At 44.9% G+C, this 20,059-nt stretch overlaps 1 protein-coding gene across 10 annotated transcripts in view; it reads right to left on the bottom strand.

Moving 5' to 3' along the window:
- Nucleotides 1–15,646: 15,646 nt before the first annotated feature.
- Nucleotides 15,647–20,059, bottom strand: part of vg (transcription factor vestigial) — a 60,865-nt gene continuing 56,452 nt past the window's right edge. For all 10 annotated transcript variants that reach the window (XM_086907445.1, XM_086907439.1, XM_086907440.1 and 7 more), the window contains one exon: nt 15,647–16,882. In XM_086907445.1, coding sequence (XP_086763571.1) covers nt 16,836–16,882 — 47 coding nt within the window. In that variant the 3' untranslated portion in view covers nt 15,647–16,835. The remainder of the gene's footprint in view (nt 16,883–20,059) is intronic.

Below are 20,059 nucleotides of genomic sequence, written 5' to 3'. Positions count from 1 at the left end.
TAGTATTTTCGACGCGGTAGAAAGTACGGCATATTAATTATTAATAAATAATTAATTAAGAAAAATTGTACATTAAAATTGATACGAGAAGTCAGTTCGAACTCTTGGCTGTAAATTGCAAGCTTAAATGTGCAAAAATTTTGCATAAAAACGGAGTAATTAGCGAATTTTCCATGTAGTATCGAAGTGGGGGAAATGCTCTCTGTCCTTCTCGCACAATGTTACTTTCCTTGTCTATGACGTCACAGGGATTCGAATACCTCCTTGCATATTCTGCTATGCCAATAACGAGTCGGAGCTTCGATGATCCAAACGCGAGATGGCGTTGATGCAAAAAAAATTTTCAATACCTAACTTACCAGCAAAATATATTTTGTTTATAATTTAGAAGATTAAAAGAAGAAACGCAATAGTAATTTAAAATATTCGTTCAAGAAATATCGCGTAACATAAGAATCTATTTTCGAAATTAGCAGAGATGTTTGAAAAATTAAGGAAAGGGAATTTTTTTTTTTTAGAGAAAAAGGAAGGATTATTCCAAATCGTTTAAGAATGTCGTAATCCCTTGGGAAAGGGGAGAAAAAAACAAAATAGGATCTTTAATCATTCCGTCAAAGACAAGTAGGTATATTTATTAAATTTATAGCATCAGCGGATGGCAAAGTAAACAAGTTTTGCGTTTCTCGTTATCTATCCGAGATACATACGAGATATTTGTGCCATTATCCACTCGAGGCGTCGCGGGAAAAAGTATAATACGAAAATAAATACACCGACTCGCTCGTCTCGGTTTCTTTTTCCTCGTCTGGGAGGAGAGAAGTTTATCATTTTGATGGGTGGCTCGTTGAGGAATCTAAGTTAACCGATGCGGGAAAGGGAAAGCTCGGGGACTTTTGCTGCATTGTGGTTCGCACGTGATTCTACCGAAAATAGTTTTTCGTCTTTGGAATCTTAACGGATCGACTGCTTTCCAGATTTCCGTGTTCCTTTTCTATTTTTCTAGAAAAGAAAGGTCAAATTTTCGCAACTCGTCGTATCCTATAAACGAAAGTTCGACTTCTCCCGATCTCGATACTCTTATTCCGTTGTTTCGGAGTAGAGAAATTCGAAATTTTTAAATTTTACTTTCACGACGTACGATCGATGTAACACGGATGAATCGAAATTTGGCTGGATATTTCGATATACTCGATGATTTTCCATATCGTCGGATATATTCGCGCATCCTCGATTCCACAAAGGTACGGTGACAATGGTTACGGAATCGATTACGGATCTAATCGGAATTAATACGGCGTAAGCGAAATACCAAACGGATCGAGCAGAACGAAACGAAATTTCATACGTGGTGAAATTGAAGAAAAAAAAACTCGAGACGGAAGGTATTGAACGCGGATGTACGGGATAGGCGGTGCATTACGTGTACGCGATTCTTGCGTACATCGGGATACCGTTACAAAGAAAAACATCGATTTAATGGAATATTTGCCCCTGCGTGTGTCATAAAGGAGGTATGCATCGAGTATTTTGCGTCGCAGCATTTTTCCTCGTACTTTTTCTCGCTGCGTTTTCGAAATTCTTCTCTCACCGTTCCAAGCATTTTCTCATTCACACTTCCTTTAAACGGTATCGTATCGTATTTAGGGACGAGGATTCGCATTCGCAAATTCGTCAACGGGAACAGGTTTAAAAATAAGACGTAGCCCTGAAAATGTTGCGCGTTATTGGCGTTTCTGCTCATTAAGATAATTGAGCGTGGGTTCAAGGCTTCGCCGCGATAACTCATTCAGAGGCGTCGTTCCCTTCGAAAAAGTAAACACGAACGGAGCTCCAATTTACGAGCTCCACGATCCGATCAAATCGATCGCGTTCGCGTTTCATTCTTTCTCGAATCCGCTCCACCACTTATTTCCCCCACAATTCCTCTTCGGTCGACGCTTAATTAATATTCCGTTTAATACCCGGAGGAAAAAGAAAGATCGAATCGCTTTGTTCGCTTTTTCCTCGAAATTTCTTTATTATTAATACACGTTCCCGGAACGGAGAAGGAGGAAGGCTCCCCTGTTCGGTACGTTCTCTGCGCCGGTTGCGTTAGCGGACGTTGGAAAGAAAAATTGCGGCGAATGTCGTGGAACCGGGCGGGACCGTAAAACAAACGTTTCGACCACGCGCTTTTCTCTCCTTCTAATTTTATCTCGCTGCCTCCACCCTGTGTATTTTCGTGTAACACGTGTCACCTACGTATAGACACCTTATGTCCGTGGTTAACGAACGCGATCCCTCCTTCGTTTCGCTTCTACCCGTTTTCCCGAACGGGGATCGTCCCTTCTACGATCACCACCTGACTATAAACGCGAAACAAAACTAGTTCTATCCGATGGATGCGTCCAACGTGAGGGGGGAGGGGAAAAAACAGGGCTCGCGGGAATCGGGCCAAGGTTCATACGCGTCGATCGATCGGCGCATTCCGTTTTAAACGGTCCACCACCCGTTTTCTCTCGCGCCGTTAATCGTCGTCGCTTCGATTTTCTCCGATGACGTTGCAACCAGTCGCGTTTTTCCCCGATAATCAACTCCGGATTCCACGTCGCTCTTTCCACGCGCCGATCCCCTTCTTTCCGCGCAAAATACACGGAAAGGAACATACATTTTCGATCCCAGTTATCTTCGTTTCGACGAGCAACACCTCCATCCAACCGTGATTTTTGGAAAGAACATCGTCCATCGTGCGTTATTTTTCGATTTTATCGATCTTGTCGATCTCGGATCGTTGCCGCATTTCGCCTGAACCGGGGATAAAATTTGGCGATCCAACGCGAAAATATACGAACGAATTCTCAGGATGCCGCGTGCGACCCGAGCCCACCTACCTCACCTATTTTACGACCTATAAACTTTTTTCCTCTATTGTGTCCACAACTCGCGAGTCGCTTTTTCGCAACGAACCGCCTCTTTCTCCTTCACGCGCGCGTCTAGATTTCAAAGCGGCGGGATCAATTTGGCCGAGGAGCGAGAAAACTCCTCGTATTCGTTGCTGAACGAAAATTGTTGGGAAAATTCGAGGAAGGAAGGAAGGAAGGAAAAAATTCGAGGCGGACGATCCTCCGTCTCCTCCTCTTCCTATATTTCGAAGCGTTTATCCGTGGGCTCGGTGCGTCGGCTCGGATGGAGAAAAACGGAAAGATCGATCGCGAGGAAGAAAGGAAGGCAGATTAACGGTTTATCGAGCAACGATCTTCGAAGCGAGGAGGTATGGAGCGTGGGAGGGGGTCGAGTTGGGGAACGAAGCAAACGAGGGCGCGAGTTGCATTTCAATGGGCCGAGCGCGTACGTAAAAGTGTTTGGCGGATTCCAACGGGGTAAAAACCCTGGGCGATCACCGCTCGGGATCCGGCCCTCACAAAGGAACCGCCATTTCGTGCGGATACCGGCCATCGTGGTTCCGCGCGCACCCTGCCCCGCCGCACCGATTTTTCATTCCACGAGGTGTACCCCGAGCGTATCCCGTCCCGCCACCCTCCCTAATTCCAACGCGCGTCCAACTCGAGCGCACGGATATTCTCCTTTCATAATATTCCCGTTCTCCTCTTCTTCCAAATCCTCCCTTTTGCATCCAATTCTCGCCGCATCCAATCGAAATCATCGCTTTTTTACCGCTTAGTCGTTACTCACCCGCGAATAATACTCCGTTCGGTTTCGAACGCGAGAAAAGGAGGCGCGGTCGACGAGGAATATCGAATCGTCAACGCGAAAGAAGAAGAAGACTAATTTGGGACGCGGCCGTTTCTCCTCCGTTTAAAGTTTCGGCATTAGGAGAGGTGGAATGCGTGTAACCGCTACTCTTTAACTTCCCATTCCTCGTCCTCGTCCTGGAGAGTTTCAACGAACGAACGGTGGCGGCGATTCGTAAACTTGGAGAACACGAGCCATGTGGTCAACGCGCGTTAAACGTTTAACGTTCCAACGCCGCTTGTATTATCTCCGATTCGTTTCGTCCCGCATCGTTTTTACGTTTTTACGACACGACTCGAGTCGCGCGGGCCATTTCCACTCCGCTCCGTTATATTTTCTTCGCGACGAGATGCAAACGTCTCGGTTGTACGTTCGCGCTACAAACGCGATAACCGAACACGCGTTTAGACACGAACGGACACGGACGGCGAGGAATTTTAACTCGCGAAACGGAAAACGGTGCGCGCCTGTCTCTCTCCTCCTCGTCTCGTCTCGTCGCGACGAGGTCGTCGTATCGGTATCGAGGAGGAGGAGGAGGAGGAGGACGAGAGTAGATCGGCGAGATCGGAATCGAGAGAGGGAATAATATAAATAAACGTCTCGCGCCGGTATTCGTAAGTTGGAACGAGCGTGACAAGAGCGGAGACACCTTGCAACGCTTTGATTCGTCGGCAGTCAGCTGGCGGAGGGCCCGTCCCCGTCGATCGTCCCCGACACGACACGACACAACTTGTCTCCACGATAATCTATGCGTCTCCTCTTCCTCCGTACCGTTATCGAAAACGCGTGCACCTGTGCAACGCGCTCCGTGTCTCTCGTTAAGAAGAATATCCAATCCTTCCATTAAGCGTCCGATAACCGTCCCCACAGAAGGAAGCTTCGTCGGTCGGGAAAACCGACGGGATCCTCGTCTTACGCGCCGAGATACACTTTTTCCCAGATCCGAGTCAGATTTACGACGGCGGATACGATGGTAAATCTTAGTCCGTCGGAGGATACGCAGAAATCGCGTATGCGAGTGAGAAATACTTGGGATTAGCGATCCGTTCGATCGGGATAGGAGGCGTGTTCAGGGCAGGCGTGATCCGGTGGCAAAAGCCAAGAATTATCGCTTACTCCGGACCGGGAGCGGATCAAGGTAGGAAGAAGGTAGAAGCAGTGTCTCCGATCGTTCGTGAAATCAATATGGCGACGGCCATCAATCGAGGTAATTGACAAGGTAATTGGAGTAGTTTCATTCCTCGGCGTAGCAACGCGAGCGATACGCGGAAAAACCGGCGACGTCGAACGAAATAACGCATATAGGGAAAGTTGTAGCGCGAGTTCGGGACGCGTACTCGCGCGGTCCTTCCTTCCTTCCTTCCTTCCTTCCTTCCTTCTTTCCTCCTTTCTCACCTTCTTATCTCTATTTTTCTCTCCTCTTTTCTCTCTTCTCGTTTCATCCGTTCTATATAAATCCGATAATTTCGTTTATTTATTTATTTAAAAAGAAAAAATAGATTTCGATGCCTTTTCCTTTTTTTTCTTTTTCGTCTTCTTGCTCCTCCTCCTCCTCCTCTTCTCCCTATCCCGGAAACGCGTTTTAATATCCGCTTATGACGGCTATGTTTCACGGTCTGAGACACCCACTCGGCCCCATTCCGCCCCATCAACCCCCATAGTGCGTTTAATTTACGTGTTTTCGCGAGTTATTCGTCCCCTCCACGTTTGGCCAAGCCTGGTCGAAGGGGGTCGGTCGCCATGGAGACGCGCGAAGCGTTCCGACGCCCAATCGTGGCCCGCGTACGACGTCGGCGTCAGCCCTGCGAACCCGTGCGAAACGCGATAATAATTGATGGTGAAGGAAGAGAAAGGGGGTGGTAGTGGTGGTGGTGGTGGTGGTGGTGATGATGGTGGTGGTGGTGGGAAGCGCACCCAACGGAGTCGGCGGTTTTCCTTCCTTTCTTCGCTCGCGCCATGGGCCGAGTTAAATCGGCACCCTTCAGATTTCTCCGTTATTAAGCGGACTGCCCTCCAACTTGGATTTCATTTAGTCGGCTAAACACTTTTCCCGCCGATCCTGATTATTCCTTTCTTCTTCCAACGGATAAGTTCGTCGTTTCCTCTCTTCTTTCGCGTACGCGAAAGTGATAAATAGCGTCCACTCGCATTCGTACGTACGTACGTTTCGCGCACGCTTCGAATTGGCAACGAGTCAAGGAACATGGTACGCATTTGCACGTACTTCGTACGCGCACCATTTCGTTTACCACTCGTTACCACTATCGATATATATATATATATACCGATATACACCGACTCGATTAATTCGTATCGTTCGTAAAAAAATCCATTCTTTCCCTTCCTTCCAACAAAGATAACTTCTTTATGTCGAGATGCTCCTTACGCTAAACGAACGCACTTTTCTTTCGCGTCTTCTGCACGCACGACTCGAGAAATCTCTCCATTGCTCGATTTAACCCTGACATCTCCTCCCTCCCTCTCTCTCTCTCTCTCTCTCTCTCTCGAGTTTCGGGCCGAGAAGTTGGTCGAGACGAGGAGGAGAATCGCGCGAATGGAAGACGGAAAGGGAAGGCTGGCGTGGACCGCATACCTCGCTCGGCTAAAGTAGTGCAAACAGAAGCTCGAGTATCAGCACGCGCGGCACGTTGCTCGCGCGTTGAATGCAGCCGAGGGAACTGGAACATCGGGCTGCCAACTCCCGATCCGGACTCTCCGTGTAACACGTACGCGCGCGTACGTATATACAGAAACGAAACTGATCGCGAGGACGCTCGTAACGAGCCACGTCGACCAAGGCCTAGGGAGAAAGAGACGCATCCTCCCCTGGACCGCGAGCCACCCGGGCTATGCGACGCTCAAATTCCGCCGACTCGTGGTGGTGTCACTCGCCGAATTCCATCCGGCCTACGAACACGACCGCCCGATTTTCTCTCCTCTCCTTCCCCCTTTTTCTCCTTTTTTCCCATCGCCGGCAGCCGCTGATCGATACGCCGATCGAGGATAGAACCATCCTTTCATCTGCTACGCTGCTATTCTATTCTCGGTGGCGCGCGCGATCCACGCGGCGATTCGTTTACACGATTCTTCCGTCAATTTTCTCTTCTTACCGATCGATGGATTCGCACGCATTACCGATGGATACGTACGGTTAATTAGAGAGAGAGAGAGAGAAACGTTCCATTCCAATTTTCAAGTATTCCCTTATCGATGGTTTTATTCGTGGTTGGACAGGACGAGGCGACGAGCGGGCATCGATTCCGTGCGAAATAACACCCGATTCTATCGGGCTTAATCGGTAACTGATCGCATGCAAATCCACGGCTGTTTCTCGCGCGCGAAACCTCCTCTCGGGTCGACGTCGGGGAGAAGGATGAAGAAGAAGAAGAAGAAGAAGAAGAGGAAGAAGAGGAAGAAGAAGAAGAAGAAGAAGAAGAAGAAGAAGAGAGGAGAGGAAAAAAAAGAAATCGTTCCCTCGGCTCTCGACCGAAGCGAGAGTGGTGATCAGCTGCGTGAGATAAAATCTTTACTTCTTTCCTGCTGTCCCTGCGCCGGCCCACGATCTCAATACAGGCTCGCTCGTTCTTTCGAGCGGGCCGACAGGCCGGCCGGTCACGATCACAAACGAAACCCACCTTGTAATTGTCTCGTAAATTCCGAGTATCGGTTTAATAGAATATGATAAAAACGGCGACGAACCGACCAATTCGAGAAATTCGTTTCTTACTCTACCCTTGAAACCAAGATTTTTCTTCTTAAAACGTGATCGATCCGAATTACCGAATGCCGTGATAACGACCGATATAAACGTGCCACGACCGATCTTTTCTTTTTTTTTTTTTTCTTTCCCTTTTTTTCTCCTTTTTTTCTTTTCAATTCATATTTATCGTTGAACGACGGACGGTCGGAAAAGTTCGTTTCTACGAATTTCTACGGATCCGGTTCGTACATCGCGATGCCGTATCATCCGACTATCTCAACTATTCCGTTCTACCTACGCGATCGCTTCGATCGCTCCGATTATAAGAATACTTCTACTAGCCCTTTACGTTCCCTTTTATCTTTCACCGCGGACCAACTATTCTCTAATTCGTTCGACCACGGAACGGATAGCGTCGAACGTTTGCGTTTCTGCAAAATTATTCGCATAATTGGGATAAAAGTTATTTTTCTTTCTCTCTCTCTCCTCCTCCTCCCCCCTCCCCTCTATCTTTTCTCCACTTCGAAACGAGGTACGTTGCGCGGCTATAAATCTGAGGGGAACCGCGATTAACGCCGCGAGGTGATCGATAAGGATAGATAAGACGAGAGAAGGAGAGTCGGCTGTTCGAAACGACGACGTTTCGCTTCCTTTCGCCAACTTCGAAATGATAAATCAACGTCGCGCACGAACGAAGGGTCTTTCCTCGAGATAACGCGACATTGAAGCTTTGCACGCGGATGGACATACGGTATTCGTAACATTGTATGCATATTAGACAGCTGGCCAATGGACGCGCGAGGACGTAACGTGACGTTTCATAGCGGCCGACATCGCGCCGCCACTTTTGCGCGAAAAGTCTGCCGAGTCTCTCCACCACTTCGCGTCACATCTGGACATCGCGCCACCCTCTTTTCTTCTTTTTTTTTTTTTTTTTTTCTTTCCCCCACCAGCCTTTTCTTTTGTCCTCGAGCAAACGTCAATGCGCGAAAATGTACGAGCGATTTTTAACCGGAGGAAATACGCATGAAAGAAAAAAAAAGAAAAAAAAAAAAAAAAGAAAAGGCGAAATCGTAGTTCCCTCCTTCTCCTCCCCTCCCGATGCCAACTCTCGAACAGCGTGGATCGCCGATGGATCGTGCGACGATCGAAGGAATGCTCGAATCATGCTCCCTAATTCACCGATGATTCCAGCTTTGCCCGTTATAGAGGAGACCATCTATCCCGCGACACACCAGACATCCCGCGGAGCAGGTAGCTCCGGGGAGAGTTTCTGTCAGCGTGGCGCGTTATCTACCCGTTTATCTACCTACAGCCTATACCACTCCCTCGGATCCCTCTCTCTCTCTCCCCCCTCCCCGTACACGTACACACCCTCGCCGTTTCCTTATGTAACCGCACAACAGGTACGCGCATCCCAACTTCGCCTCTTTATTTCCCTCCTCATAAATTCATCTCGTGGAAGATCGGTTTGGCCGACTTGCGTGGGGTCCGCGCCAGAGACGAAGGTCGCGACCAATTTCTTTGGCCAAAAACGAGCAAATCGGCGGGAAAATGGTTTTCGCAGAGAGTTCGAAAGTTCTCGAGCATCGGTGAATGGAATACGTATTGGAACAATCGCGCATGCGATGTTCTTCGATGTTCGAGGAATATCGGAAAGAAGGGTTGTTCGAAGAAGAGAAATTGGGGGTTTGTAAGTCGATCGAACGGGATCGGTTATCGAACACCGTATGAAAATTCCATAAATCGGCAAAAAACATTTCCGATTTGATCGGTGATTCGTGGTACGTGGAAGGCGATTTCTACTCGAGTTTATTCGTTTCTACAATTAATATAATAAGATCGAGAAGAATTAAAAGAATCAAGTTTTACTCGTGAAGTTCGCTCGCTTTTGTAAATTTCAAAATTCAAAAGATACACGATTATTAATGATGCGTCGATTCGAGCATCATGAATCGTATAAAAAAAACGCGATATACTCGTATATACTTGTATATACTCGGAGTTTACGATATCGATTCTGCTCACAAGACATCGGAATTCGGTCCTCGTGATTGATGTTGCAATAACAAACGCGACAAGCTCGCGCGAGTCGTCGTATCTTTGACTTTCCGGTTAATTACGAATGCGAAAACGAATTCCGGGGAACGACGTTCGCTTTCGGTTCAACGGGATATCATACTTATTTCGCCAGATGCGGACAACAAGAAAACCACCTCGCGATACGGGTTTTTCGAAAATAATAAATTCGATTCAGGAATTCGCGAAGCGTTATACCGCAGTTATTCACAAAATTTTAAGTATGTTCGTTCCGATTATAGTATTACGGATTTCGTGCGATTAAGGAAGAGAGAAAGAGAGAAAAAAGAAATGGCAAAGAATTTTTATCATTTCCTTGCGTTGAGAGCACGAGTCGTAGCGTCGTTTAACACCCGATAAATAAACGTACGTATCGAATTAAATTACAACGAAATCGTTTATCCTATTCGAGGGGAATAAAAAAGGACGAAAGTTTAAAGATTATTAAAAGTTATTAAAAGGAGAAAAATCTTGGTTCCACGGTTTGGAATAATTTTTCGCGGTTGATAAGCAAGGATAAGCGAAAATCGGTAGCGTCGCGCCGCTCGCTAACGTCTTCGCGTTTAAATCGCGAAACGTCTCGCTAGGAAACAATGCGGAAATTAAAAAGCTAAAAGCTAGATTGCGCGGAGATCCTCCTGTCGAGGACGGCCATCTCTCCTTCTCGAGCCTCGCCTCGTTGTGTTTTTGCTCTGCATAAATGATGAGCTCGGGTATTTTAATGAAGACATTCCACGGCCGCTTGCCGGCTCCTTGGCGCACGGCGAGAGAAAGAGGAGAGAGAGGCCAACCTCTGGGCCTCTCGATAGACACGTTCCTGGCCATCCTCGCTCCGCCTTGTTCTATTGGCGTATTGTCAGCCTTTCAACGCGTCGTTTAAGCTTCTCTCGCCAGTCCCTCTCCCCGTCTATCCTCCTCTCGTCCCACGTGTATCGCAATTATTTCGCTACGATATCGCTTCCGTCTCGATACCTCGACTACGCCAACGGCAATTTCTCTCCTTTCCTTTTGCGAAATTTTCCTCCGCTTTTTCCCCTCCTTTCGCCTTTCGCTCCACGGGGGATTCAGGGAACTGGATCGATCATCGAGATCGCTATCGACTTTTTTTTCTTCTTCTTTTTTTTTTTTTTTTTTTTTTATTTATCCTCTCCCGAACGAACGAAATCGAATCGATCTATTTTCACGCGAGATTTCGTTGAATCCTTTCTCCTCGAAAAAATTTCTTTACCTTCGGAAAGAGAGAGAGAGAGAGAGAAAGAAGGAGAAAATAAAGATACGAACGAGGTCTCATGCAAATGACGACGCTCGGCCGGGGAGCGTAAAAACATCCTACTTAGAACGATTTCGAAGCGCAGGCCGTGACCGTGATTTTCACGAATCACGATACACCTGCCCTTATTCGGGTGGCGGATTTCAATGGCCTCGGCCCAACCCTCGACGATACCATTGAACGGCGCAAATGAGACGTGACTCGAAAAGATATCAGGGGTCCTGCCACATCGAACACGTGCATCGCCACCACCACCACGCTTAATTCTTATTCCGATGCGTTCCGGCTATTCGCCAACAAACAAATTACACCCCTCTTCGACTCCACGCCAATTTCTCGCGAGGATCCTTCCTTACAATCCTTCGATCGATCTAACGCGTTGTTTCGAGCTAATCTTACGATACGCAAATTTTGCAAATTAAATTGCCATCTCCCTTCATATTTTTATTCTTGTCCGCCAACGCAACGCAACCAACGTTAACGAAACGAAAAAATTATCGTTCGACATATCGGAAGAAGGTGAAATTAATCGCGATTATTATAAAAGATCAGAAATAAACGAATCGATCGAATCGATTCCACGAATAGAATCTAAAATCCGGAAGTCGCGATTCTTTGAAAAGTTGCCGCCGCAGGCTACCGGTTTTCTGCGAGTGCACGCGAACAAAAAGAGAGAGGAGAGGGTCGCGAGCAAGGTAAAAAAAGGAAGAGGAAGAAAGAGACGGGAGGAGGGGGCTACGATATCGGGAAGGAGGACGTCGTGTACCGCGTATCCGAGACATCGTACGTCAAAGGTTCGAGCCCGTGGGAACACGAGGGCAGAGATGCCTCCAATGCCGAGGCAAAGGCGAACCGAGTGTGTTCCCGCAGGTAGACGACCACGAGGAACGTCTACCGCGGCTGATGAAGCAGCACCACGAGGGAAACTGACTTTTAACATCCAAGCCAACCCGCTCCGATACCTTTCTATTCTACGATTACGAGTCGAAGTTTCGACAAAGTTTAAAAAAAAAAAAAAAAAAAAAAAAAAGAATTTCGCAAGAAAAATTCCACGTTTATCGATTTTATCGTAAGACGAGATGAGAAAAAAATATCGACCATAGTAAAAGTTTGAAATTTTTGGAAAATGCGCGCGAATCCATCGTTCGTACAACTCGTTCGTTCGAAAAAAAAAAAAAAAACGAAACTAATAAAAGAGAGAAGGAAAACAATCGGATAGGATCAACGATTTAGAATTGATTTGCACGATTTGTACTCGTTCGTTTAAATTCGCGTTTCGTCCCCAAATTTTTCATTATTTCAAATTAAACTAACTTCGGAGAGAAGTTGCAAGATAAAACGGAACGTAGGCGAACGTTTAATAGAAAGCGAACAAGCGATAGGAACAAAAGGAAGAAAAGAGGATAGGTATCTCCTCTTAGGTGACACCGCCGAAATATTCCGTCGGCATTCCTAGACGTTTTTTAGGCCTTTGTCAAGCACGGCGTCACTATGTCATCGAGATCGATACGATTCGATCGTAGTCTCCACGTTCGGATCTCTCTCCAACTTCGTTCTTCGTCACGATGCCGCTCCATCGCGATCTTACGCGCGTTCCGAAAACCAACCGAGATTCTTATCCGTCGTGCGTTTATGATTTATATTCCGTCTCGACCAACCGTTCCACGATCCAATATGGAACGTATCCATCTACCAATTTATCTTTCAATTCCCTCGCGAATATCGTGAAAATCGTTTTCATTTCAATCGTTTAAAGATCGATCGATTACGTTACAGCCGTCCAACGGATTTTACGTGGCGCGTAATTGTTTCGGGTTACGATCGTTCGTAATGGTGACAAATAAGGGTGCATTGGTGAAGTAATATTAATATTCATATTCACGGTCGAATCATTTGTTCCCCTGGCGCAATATCAATAACCTGACCCTACTACTAGTATCCCCTTCTTCGTAGGGATGCCACTTGCGAGAAGGGGACGATACTCGGTATTTAATTACCGTGAATCGAGGGGTGATCCGCCGTACAAGTATACGGCGGTTTCCTTCTAAATTGTTTAACGCTCTTCCGAACCGATCCAACGTCCGATCTCTTTCTTTCTACCATCAAACATGAAAATTCGTTTCAACATATATATATATATTTTATAAATCGCGTGGCGAAGATCGGTGGGAAAATTCGATCGCGTATTTCGTATCGCGAACGTGAAAAATAGGCAGGAAATTTGTCATCGCGTATCCATCGCTTCTCCACGAACCGTTCGGGCCCTCACGTGGCCCTCACGTGGTTTCCTGCTTCGAGTTTTTCCACGTCTAGCGAGCATATGCACGATTGCGTAACAAAACACACAAATCATACTGCGCGCGACAGAAGAAACAGAACAGACTGATTTATGTTGAAGGAGCGATGGCCTATCCGCTGTTCGCCTGACGAAATGCAGTTTGGTCGGCTCAACGAATCGCTATCGCTCTCCCCGTGGAATGCGTCTTTTCAGACGTCGAAAACGAAAACCATCCTCCTATGGAACAGCATCGCTTGCTTCTTCGACTCGTTCGAAAAAAAAAAAAAAAAAAAAAAAGAAACCATCGAACCACGGTGCGATGTATGAGAAACGGCGAAAAAAAGAAAAAAGTAGAAAAGTACACGAGTATTGCGGGACACGTGTTCAAATCGGCCAGATTTCGCGAGAGTTGTCGCTTTCGATAACCCATCGTTTGAAATATCCATTCATTTTCAAATCTTAACGAATTATATCGTTCCTTTGACAAAAATCTAAAAATCTTTGTCTCAAAATCTTTTTCTTGTCAACTGATATCTCGATATAAAGAAAAAAAAAAAAAAAAAATCCACAGTACTATTCGAGATAAATCAAGTTCCATAAAGCGTAGAATCGCGATCGAACTTAATCATTTGACTTTCCAATCTTTTTTCCTTTTATCGTCCATCGTCGAACGAAAAAAGAAAGAGAGAGAAAGAGAGAGAGAGAGAGAGAGAGAGAGAGAGAGAGAGAGAGAGATCGGAGAAGGCAACGCGGTAATTAAAACAAGATGGAATACCTCGGTCGACGCAATAAATCTCGTCATTTCCCATTCTCCCATTTCCCTCTCCTTCCTTCCAACCCTCCCCCCGCATATATCTTCAGCTTTCCCCTTATCCGTAGATCGGAACTAGCCCCTTCGACGACATCCAACGATTTATTTTATTATTTGGTAGATTTAGTGGCGGCTACCGTTTATTGGAATCCACGACGTCGATCGGAGATTATGAGGCGAACGACGCGTCCAGATGCGCGCTTGCTTCCTCGCTCGCGTTACGAAACGGCTAATTATCGAGGACGGGATGAATTATCGAAACATGAAACGCGAAAAAAAAAAAAGAGAAAGAAAAAAGAGCGTACCGCGGATCTCTTTCCTTTTCGCCACAGAATAAGTGGATTTTGTTGTTCCGCGTTATCGCCGCATACCAAACGGGTTGGACGCGTATATCGCGGTTATTCTCTCGAGGGATCGACGTATCGAGATCGAGGGAGAGAAGAGAGCGCATCTCGGAACGTGCGTTTCGATTCGATGGGAAATATCCGCGCGGACGGACGAGGGTGAACGGATATTTCACAGTTTTAGAAACACGATGATTCTCGTCACCCATATATATCATATCGGGGAATGAGAGACACCGTTCCTCTTGCAAATTATATTTCCCCTTAAAAGTAATCGCGTCGACGTACGACCAGATCTCCCTTCTCGTACACACGATCATAAATCTAAACTTCTAATCTTCGAAACTTGGCATCGTTGTCATTATTTCTAAAAATATCTCGTGCAATCTCGTTAAAATTTCTCGCCACCTGCTTCTCTCGCACGAGTCCCATTTCCATTCCGTAGCACGACCAATCAGGCTACACGTGTTTTACACGTGATAACAACGATCACCCGAATCCGAGAAACATCGTCTCCCTTAGGTGACCAAGTTAATTGCTCGTTTTCTCATCTCGTTAACTATGCCTTGGACGGGGGAACGCAACGTCGATGACGTCGGAGCACGTGCAAACGAATCTAGCCATATGTTTTGCCCGAATATTTTATCGTTTCCAGTGTATTGTACTCGTGTTCAAGTAATATTACGATTTTAAAATTTGTCCAATGTGATGGGTTCGTGTGAAAATTCTCCAAGGATTTTCCACGTTTTCTCTTTTCTTCGGCACCAAATATCAAACGCAAGCGAAAACATGTAGAATGGACGAATTCGAAATGGAATCGCAACGATCGCTACGTACAATCGACGCTTATAGATCGATACGAATCGCGCGCTACGTAAAACGCGATCAAAGTCGCTTAAGAAGCGAACGAAAGCGAGAGTTCCACGCGGAATTCCAGAAGATTAAATTCCCCATTACTTCCACTTATTACGTGCTCGATTAACTTTCCGGCGTGAGTAGAGCCACTAAATTCAACGGTGTGTAATTAACCAGCAGCCGTGTAACGAACCGCAAAAGCATAAAATTCTATTTTCTCCGCCAGATGTATACTTCGCTTTCGTTCCACGCTTATCTCCGATCTCCACTGTTAATTACGTAATCGCGGATACGCGGCCCACGCTAACATGATATCACGTGTTTCTCATATTCCTAGAGACAGGAAACGGTTGTAGGAAATAGAATTGAAAAAGAGATTGGCAAGAATTTCGACGCGATCCCTTGTCGTTTTCGCGTCGTCAAAGAGAATCGTACGTCCGTAAAGTAAGTAAATACGGATAAGATTTATTCTTCGAATAACTCGAATAGTTGATGATATTTTCGAAATATATTCATGTTTCAGAACGACGAATTGAGAATCGGGTGAGATGTCAAGAAGCCAGAAAATGCAACGACGTAATATTGATGCATCATTTATTTAACACCTATGATAACATGAGATGCGCTTAAGGTAGAGTAATTCACTAGGCGAAATGACGGTTGTGCGTGCGTGCTTGTTGCGTTTGCGCGTGTGTATACATGTCCTCGCGATATTCATTGTCAATTCTATGGGAAAGGATGTAAAGAATAATTGTGACAATTCGGATAATAACTATTTTTTTTTTTTTTTTTTTTTTTTTTTTTTTTTAATTTGCCGACTTGGAGAGATTTCAGAATTTCTGCAGCATCGGTGTTATGATACAATAATAATAGTAATATATATATATATATATATTTATTATATATATATGGCAAGATCATTGGTCAATAAATATTTCACTTAAATCTGTACTCAAATTCTCCAAATAATCCAATCCAATCATCGGTCGTTCTTCCTTCATCCTCTTTCACGCATCTTTCCTTCCTTCGATAAATAAACGACTCATCGTGACAACGTTTTAACGAAACTCATCGATTCGACGTCGTTTCAACGATGACATTCGAGAATAAAAAGGAGGTTTCGTCCGACAACGTTCGAAGAGATAGACTCAGACTCCGTTAGATTAGTTGTTCGATCGTTCGACTATTTCTAATTATTTGGAAAATTTCGACTCGCCTTTCGATGGCCTACAATTCCCTACACTCTATACGAACTAGAGAATCTGTCGTTTTCAGCGGCCGGTCGGACATATATGTAGTACGTAATTATTTCGTCGTCAGTCACTATGAAAGGTAATAGTGCGCGCAAAGTACTTCCTCTAATACTATCCGAGTTGTACGCTAATAGTAGATCCTTAAGGTAAATTAGGTAACACTATGTACACTTGCTCGGCGTGAACGCATACGTTCGTCCGACCGTAATAACAAAAATTTCTTCCTCTCCTCTCCCCCTTTCGTCCATCAGCTCTCCGTTTCGCCGGATGGATCGTCGTTCCTTAGCACGCTAGTATCACGTTTGAGAGCAGGCTCGTTTCTCCTCGATCGCGTCCTCCCAACAGCGTCGTATTCGCCATTTTGTCGCTACGTTCGTTCGAGCGAGGATGACAATTCGTCGTTCCTCCGATTCCTGTTCGCCGTTTCGAAGAGCTCGTGCCTCTTTCTTTCGCGGATCCACCCACCGGATGTGTTGCGAATTAATTCGGCCCACGAGACTCCGTGACTCGCTTCTAGAACCAATAAAGGTCTTTGGAATCTTGAACCTGAGACTCGAGACCTGCAACACGGAGGACAAAATACGAATCTTTAATATACAATTTATCGTTATATTATTCATATGTATGTGTGTGCGTGCGTGCGTGCGTGTGTGTGTACGTGTCGTATACATTATTATTAATCTCGACGAATTTTTTACACAATTTAACGAGATGGTAGACGTTAAAACAAAACGTTCGTTCATCCGAATAATATCTTCGTCGCTCGTCATTATTCGCGTCATTATTGTATCAATTTTACAAACGGCCCTCAAAGATGGGCGCAAAGTTTGTAGATCGTAACGATCGCGATCAGATAGCGCGTGACGGAAGGACGCTATTTTGGCGCACAGGACGAGTAATTGGTTATTCGAAAGGATAGGAACGAATTTTTCGTTCGGCTTCGATCGTTCATCGAAATTTATTAACGCGTGGCCAGCCACGTAATAAAAGAAGAGTCAACGTTTTGACGGATGCGAGGGTGCAGAACTGGTGATGGCACCCGCTGAGCGACACGGACGGACAAACCGGCGGGAACGGATGGAGAACCAACGGAATATGTCACGAGATCGACCAGTTAAGATCTCACGTTCTTTACAACGGTTGCACGGATGCGTCCCAACCTATCTCCCATCTCGATATCTCGAAACGGTGACCCTACGGATCATTCCGGTTCTCGACTCTCCAATTCCTCGAGTTCGAGAGTTCGTAATTAACAACAACTCCTCCTCGCGTCGTCTCTTCATTCATTTTAAACGAATAACAATAAAATCCCCCAATAAATATCGTTCCACGATATTTCCTTTTAATTTCATCCACTCGATCGAAGACCAGAATTGACCATAACTCTCTGATCATCGTCCCATCGTATCCATCTGTATCGAACGTATAGCCCTTCGTAAGCTGTAATTTCAACCGAAGCGAGACGAAGATGAACGTTTTCGAATACTTAAATTCACGGCACGTGGTGTGTACGTCACGCCCGATTAAGTTTGTATCTGTCGGCGTATACACGTGTCAGCACGTGGATCTACCTGCTGCTTCAAAGTCAGCTGTCTACGTGTGCGTCCGCCGCGTTGCCATATCGGCGCACGCACATATACAAAAAAAAAAGAAAAAAAAAAGAAGAAAGAAACACGAGCGAAAAGATACAAAAGATTCGATCTCTGTTGACGAGCAAGGGAACGCGAACCGCGCTATAATCTATAGAAAGCCGATCGATCGGAAAACGAACGCGTCGTGAGAAGAAATCCAACGTTTCGACGATCGTAATAAATATTTGATCGATCGATCAAATCTCGACTTGGATACAGAATAAATTCGAAACTCGAATCGTTGATATGATATAGAAATAAAATTCTTAAACTTAAATCATTGTTCCGATACACGATGAAACTTTATATCGATACGTTATCTTCGTTTCGATAAAGTTAAAAAAAAAAAAAAAAAAAAATTCGTAGTTGCGAATCGCGATACTTCTAAATCTTTTATATTACATATTCGATTTGAGTAGAAAATGCGGGGAGTCGTAATCAACGCGGGTTGTACGGCATATAAATGCGTAGGAGAGGGAAAAGCAGCCAACATCGGCCAATATTGTCCGTGTTATCCGACACATCATTTACCAGCAACACCCTCTCTTCCACTTCGTTCCGGCATATTGGCTTCGCATACTGAACCGTGAAAATGTTATAGGCACGTAAGTAGGCACTTACGCGGCTCGCATAAATCGTCCTGACACTTATGCTATACGGCGTTATTCGCCGGCCCTCCGTATCGAATTAGAATGCTCTCTCACGGAGATTACGATCACAGGAGAACAGGTAGATATAATGCTTGGGTATTGGTGAAATAAAACTGAACAAACTGACGAATTACTCGAACGAAAGATTATTTTTTTTTTTTTTTTTTAACTATGTAGCTATGGTTTTTCAGCGAGATAATAGAAGGTAATACATCTCATATAACGTGTCCTTGGTCGAAGCTACGTAAAAATTTAACTTAAATTTATTAAGTTAAAAAAAATTTCTTCTATTTCCAAGTATGTTTGTATTATTAAAAAAGTTATCATAGTTTTTTCTAAAATATTCTTCTCGAAAACGAGCCGTCTTTGATAGACGTAGTTGTGTTAAATCTTTATTATACGAAGAATATCTACACGCCCAAGTGTTTCCATTCGAAACCTCAGACGTTCGCGACTCGATGAATACAAAGTTACGGACGAACGCACCTGTTATGAATGTTTCGGCATTCAATATCGCGATATCAAAGAGCACAGCAAGATGGTACAAGGAGGAATTCCCTTCGGTCCTTTCAACGGAGAAACAAAGCGTAAAGTCGGTGGAAATTCGGCGTTTAACCCGAGAATTTTGCGAAATCTATCCTTTGCGTTTTCATGCTTCTCTGAAATTATTAAAACTCGCAGAAAATAGAAAATATTTAGGGAAAAATAAATGATTCGATCGCGAACCCGATTTATTTAAAAATTAATAATTCCTCGCTTGCTAATTTTATCATCATCCTTTTGTTCATCCTTAATCTCGAATGGTGAATTTCAACGTTCGTCAAAAGACGAGAGCCGGGAGCATTTGGATTAAATTAAATCGAACACCCCCGTTTTAAAAAGCAAACTCTCGACCCTCGCGTCGTAATGGGAGCCTTGCCAACGTCGGGGGTTACGTATCGAAAGAGATGACCCTTATCAATGGGGGTCAAACCCCTCGCAGCCTGAAATCCAATATACTCGTGGTAAAGGAGAGAGATTCACCCCACTTTGATTCACCCCACCTCGAAACTCGTGTGTGCACCGATGAACGAGTATTAATTGAAAATTAAGCTTCTAAATCTTTGTGCCTTTAACGTTTCCCATGGCCCTAATCCTTTCCGAGAATTTTTCGATAAAAGCGACAAATTATACGTCCCACGTGTACGAATACGAATTTTTATAATTTTCCTCCTTCGAATTAAAAATTGAGAAAACTTCTCTGCCAGGCACGTGCAATATCGATATTTCACGTCACAACTAATGCGAATAATTATTAATTGATTAATTATTAGATAAATAACAAATCAATTTAATCGACCGATGAATTTCGATTCTCCCGCGTTGCGAATCAAGGTTAAATCAACGCTTGGCTAATTCAACACGATATCCACGATAACGCGGAATCAAATGATGAAATGATTTGGCCCGACATTCC

This window comes from Apis florea, unplaced genomic scaffold (genome assembly GCF_048593485.1).
Source record: "Apis florea isolate Af1SG1 unplaced genomic scaffold, ASM4859348v1 contig_2897_pilon, whole genome shotgun sequence".
Taxonomy (NCBI): domain Eukaryota; kingdom Metazoa; phylum Arthropoda; class Insecta; order Hymenoptera; family Apidae; genus Apis; species Apis florea.
This window is presented reverse-complemented; position numbering and strand designations above follow the sequence as displayed.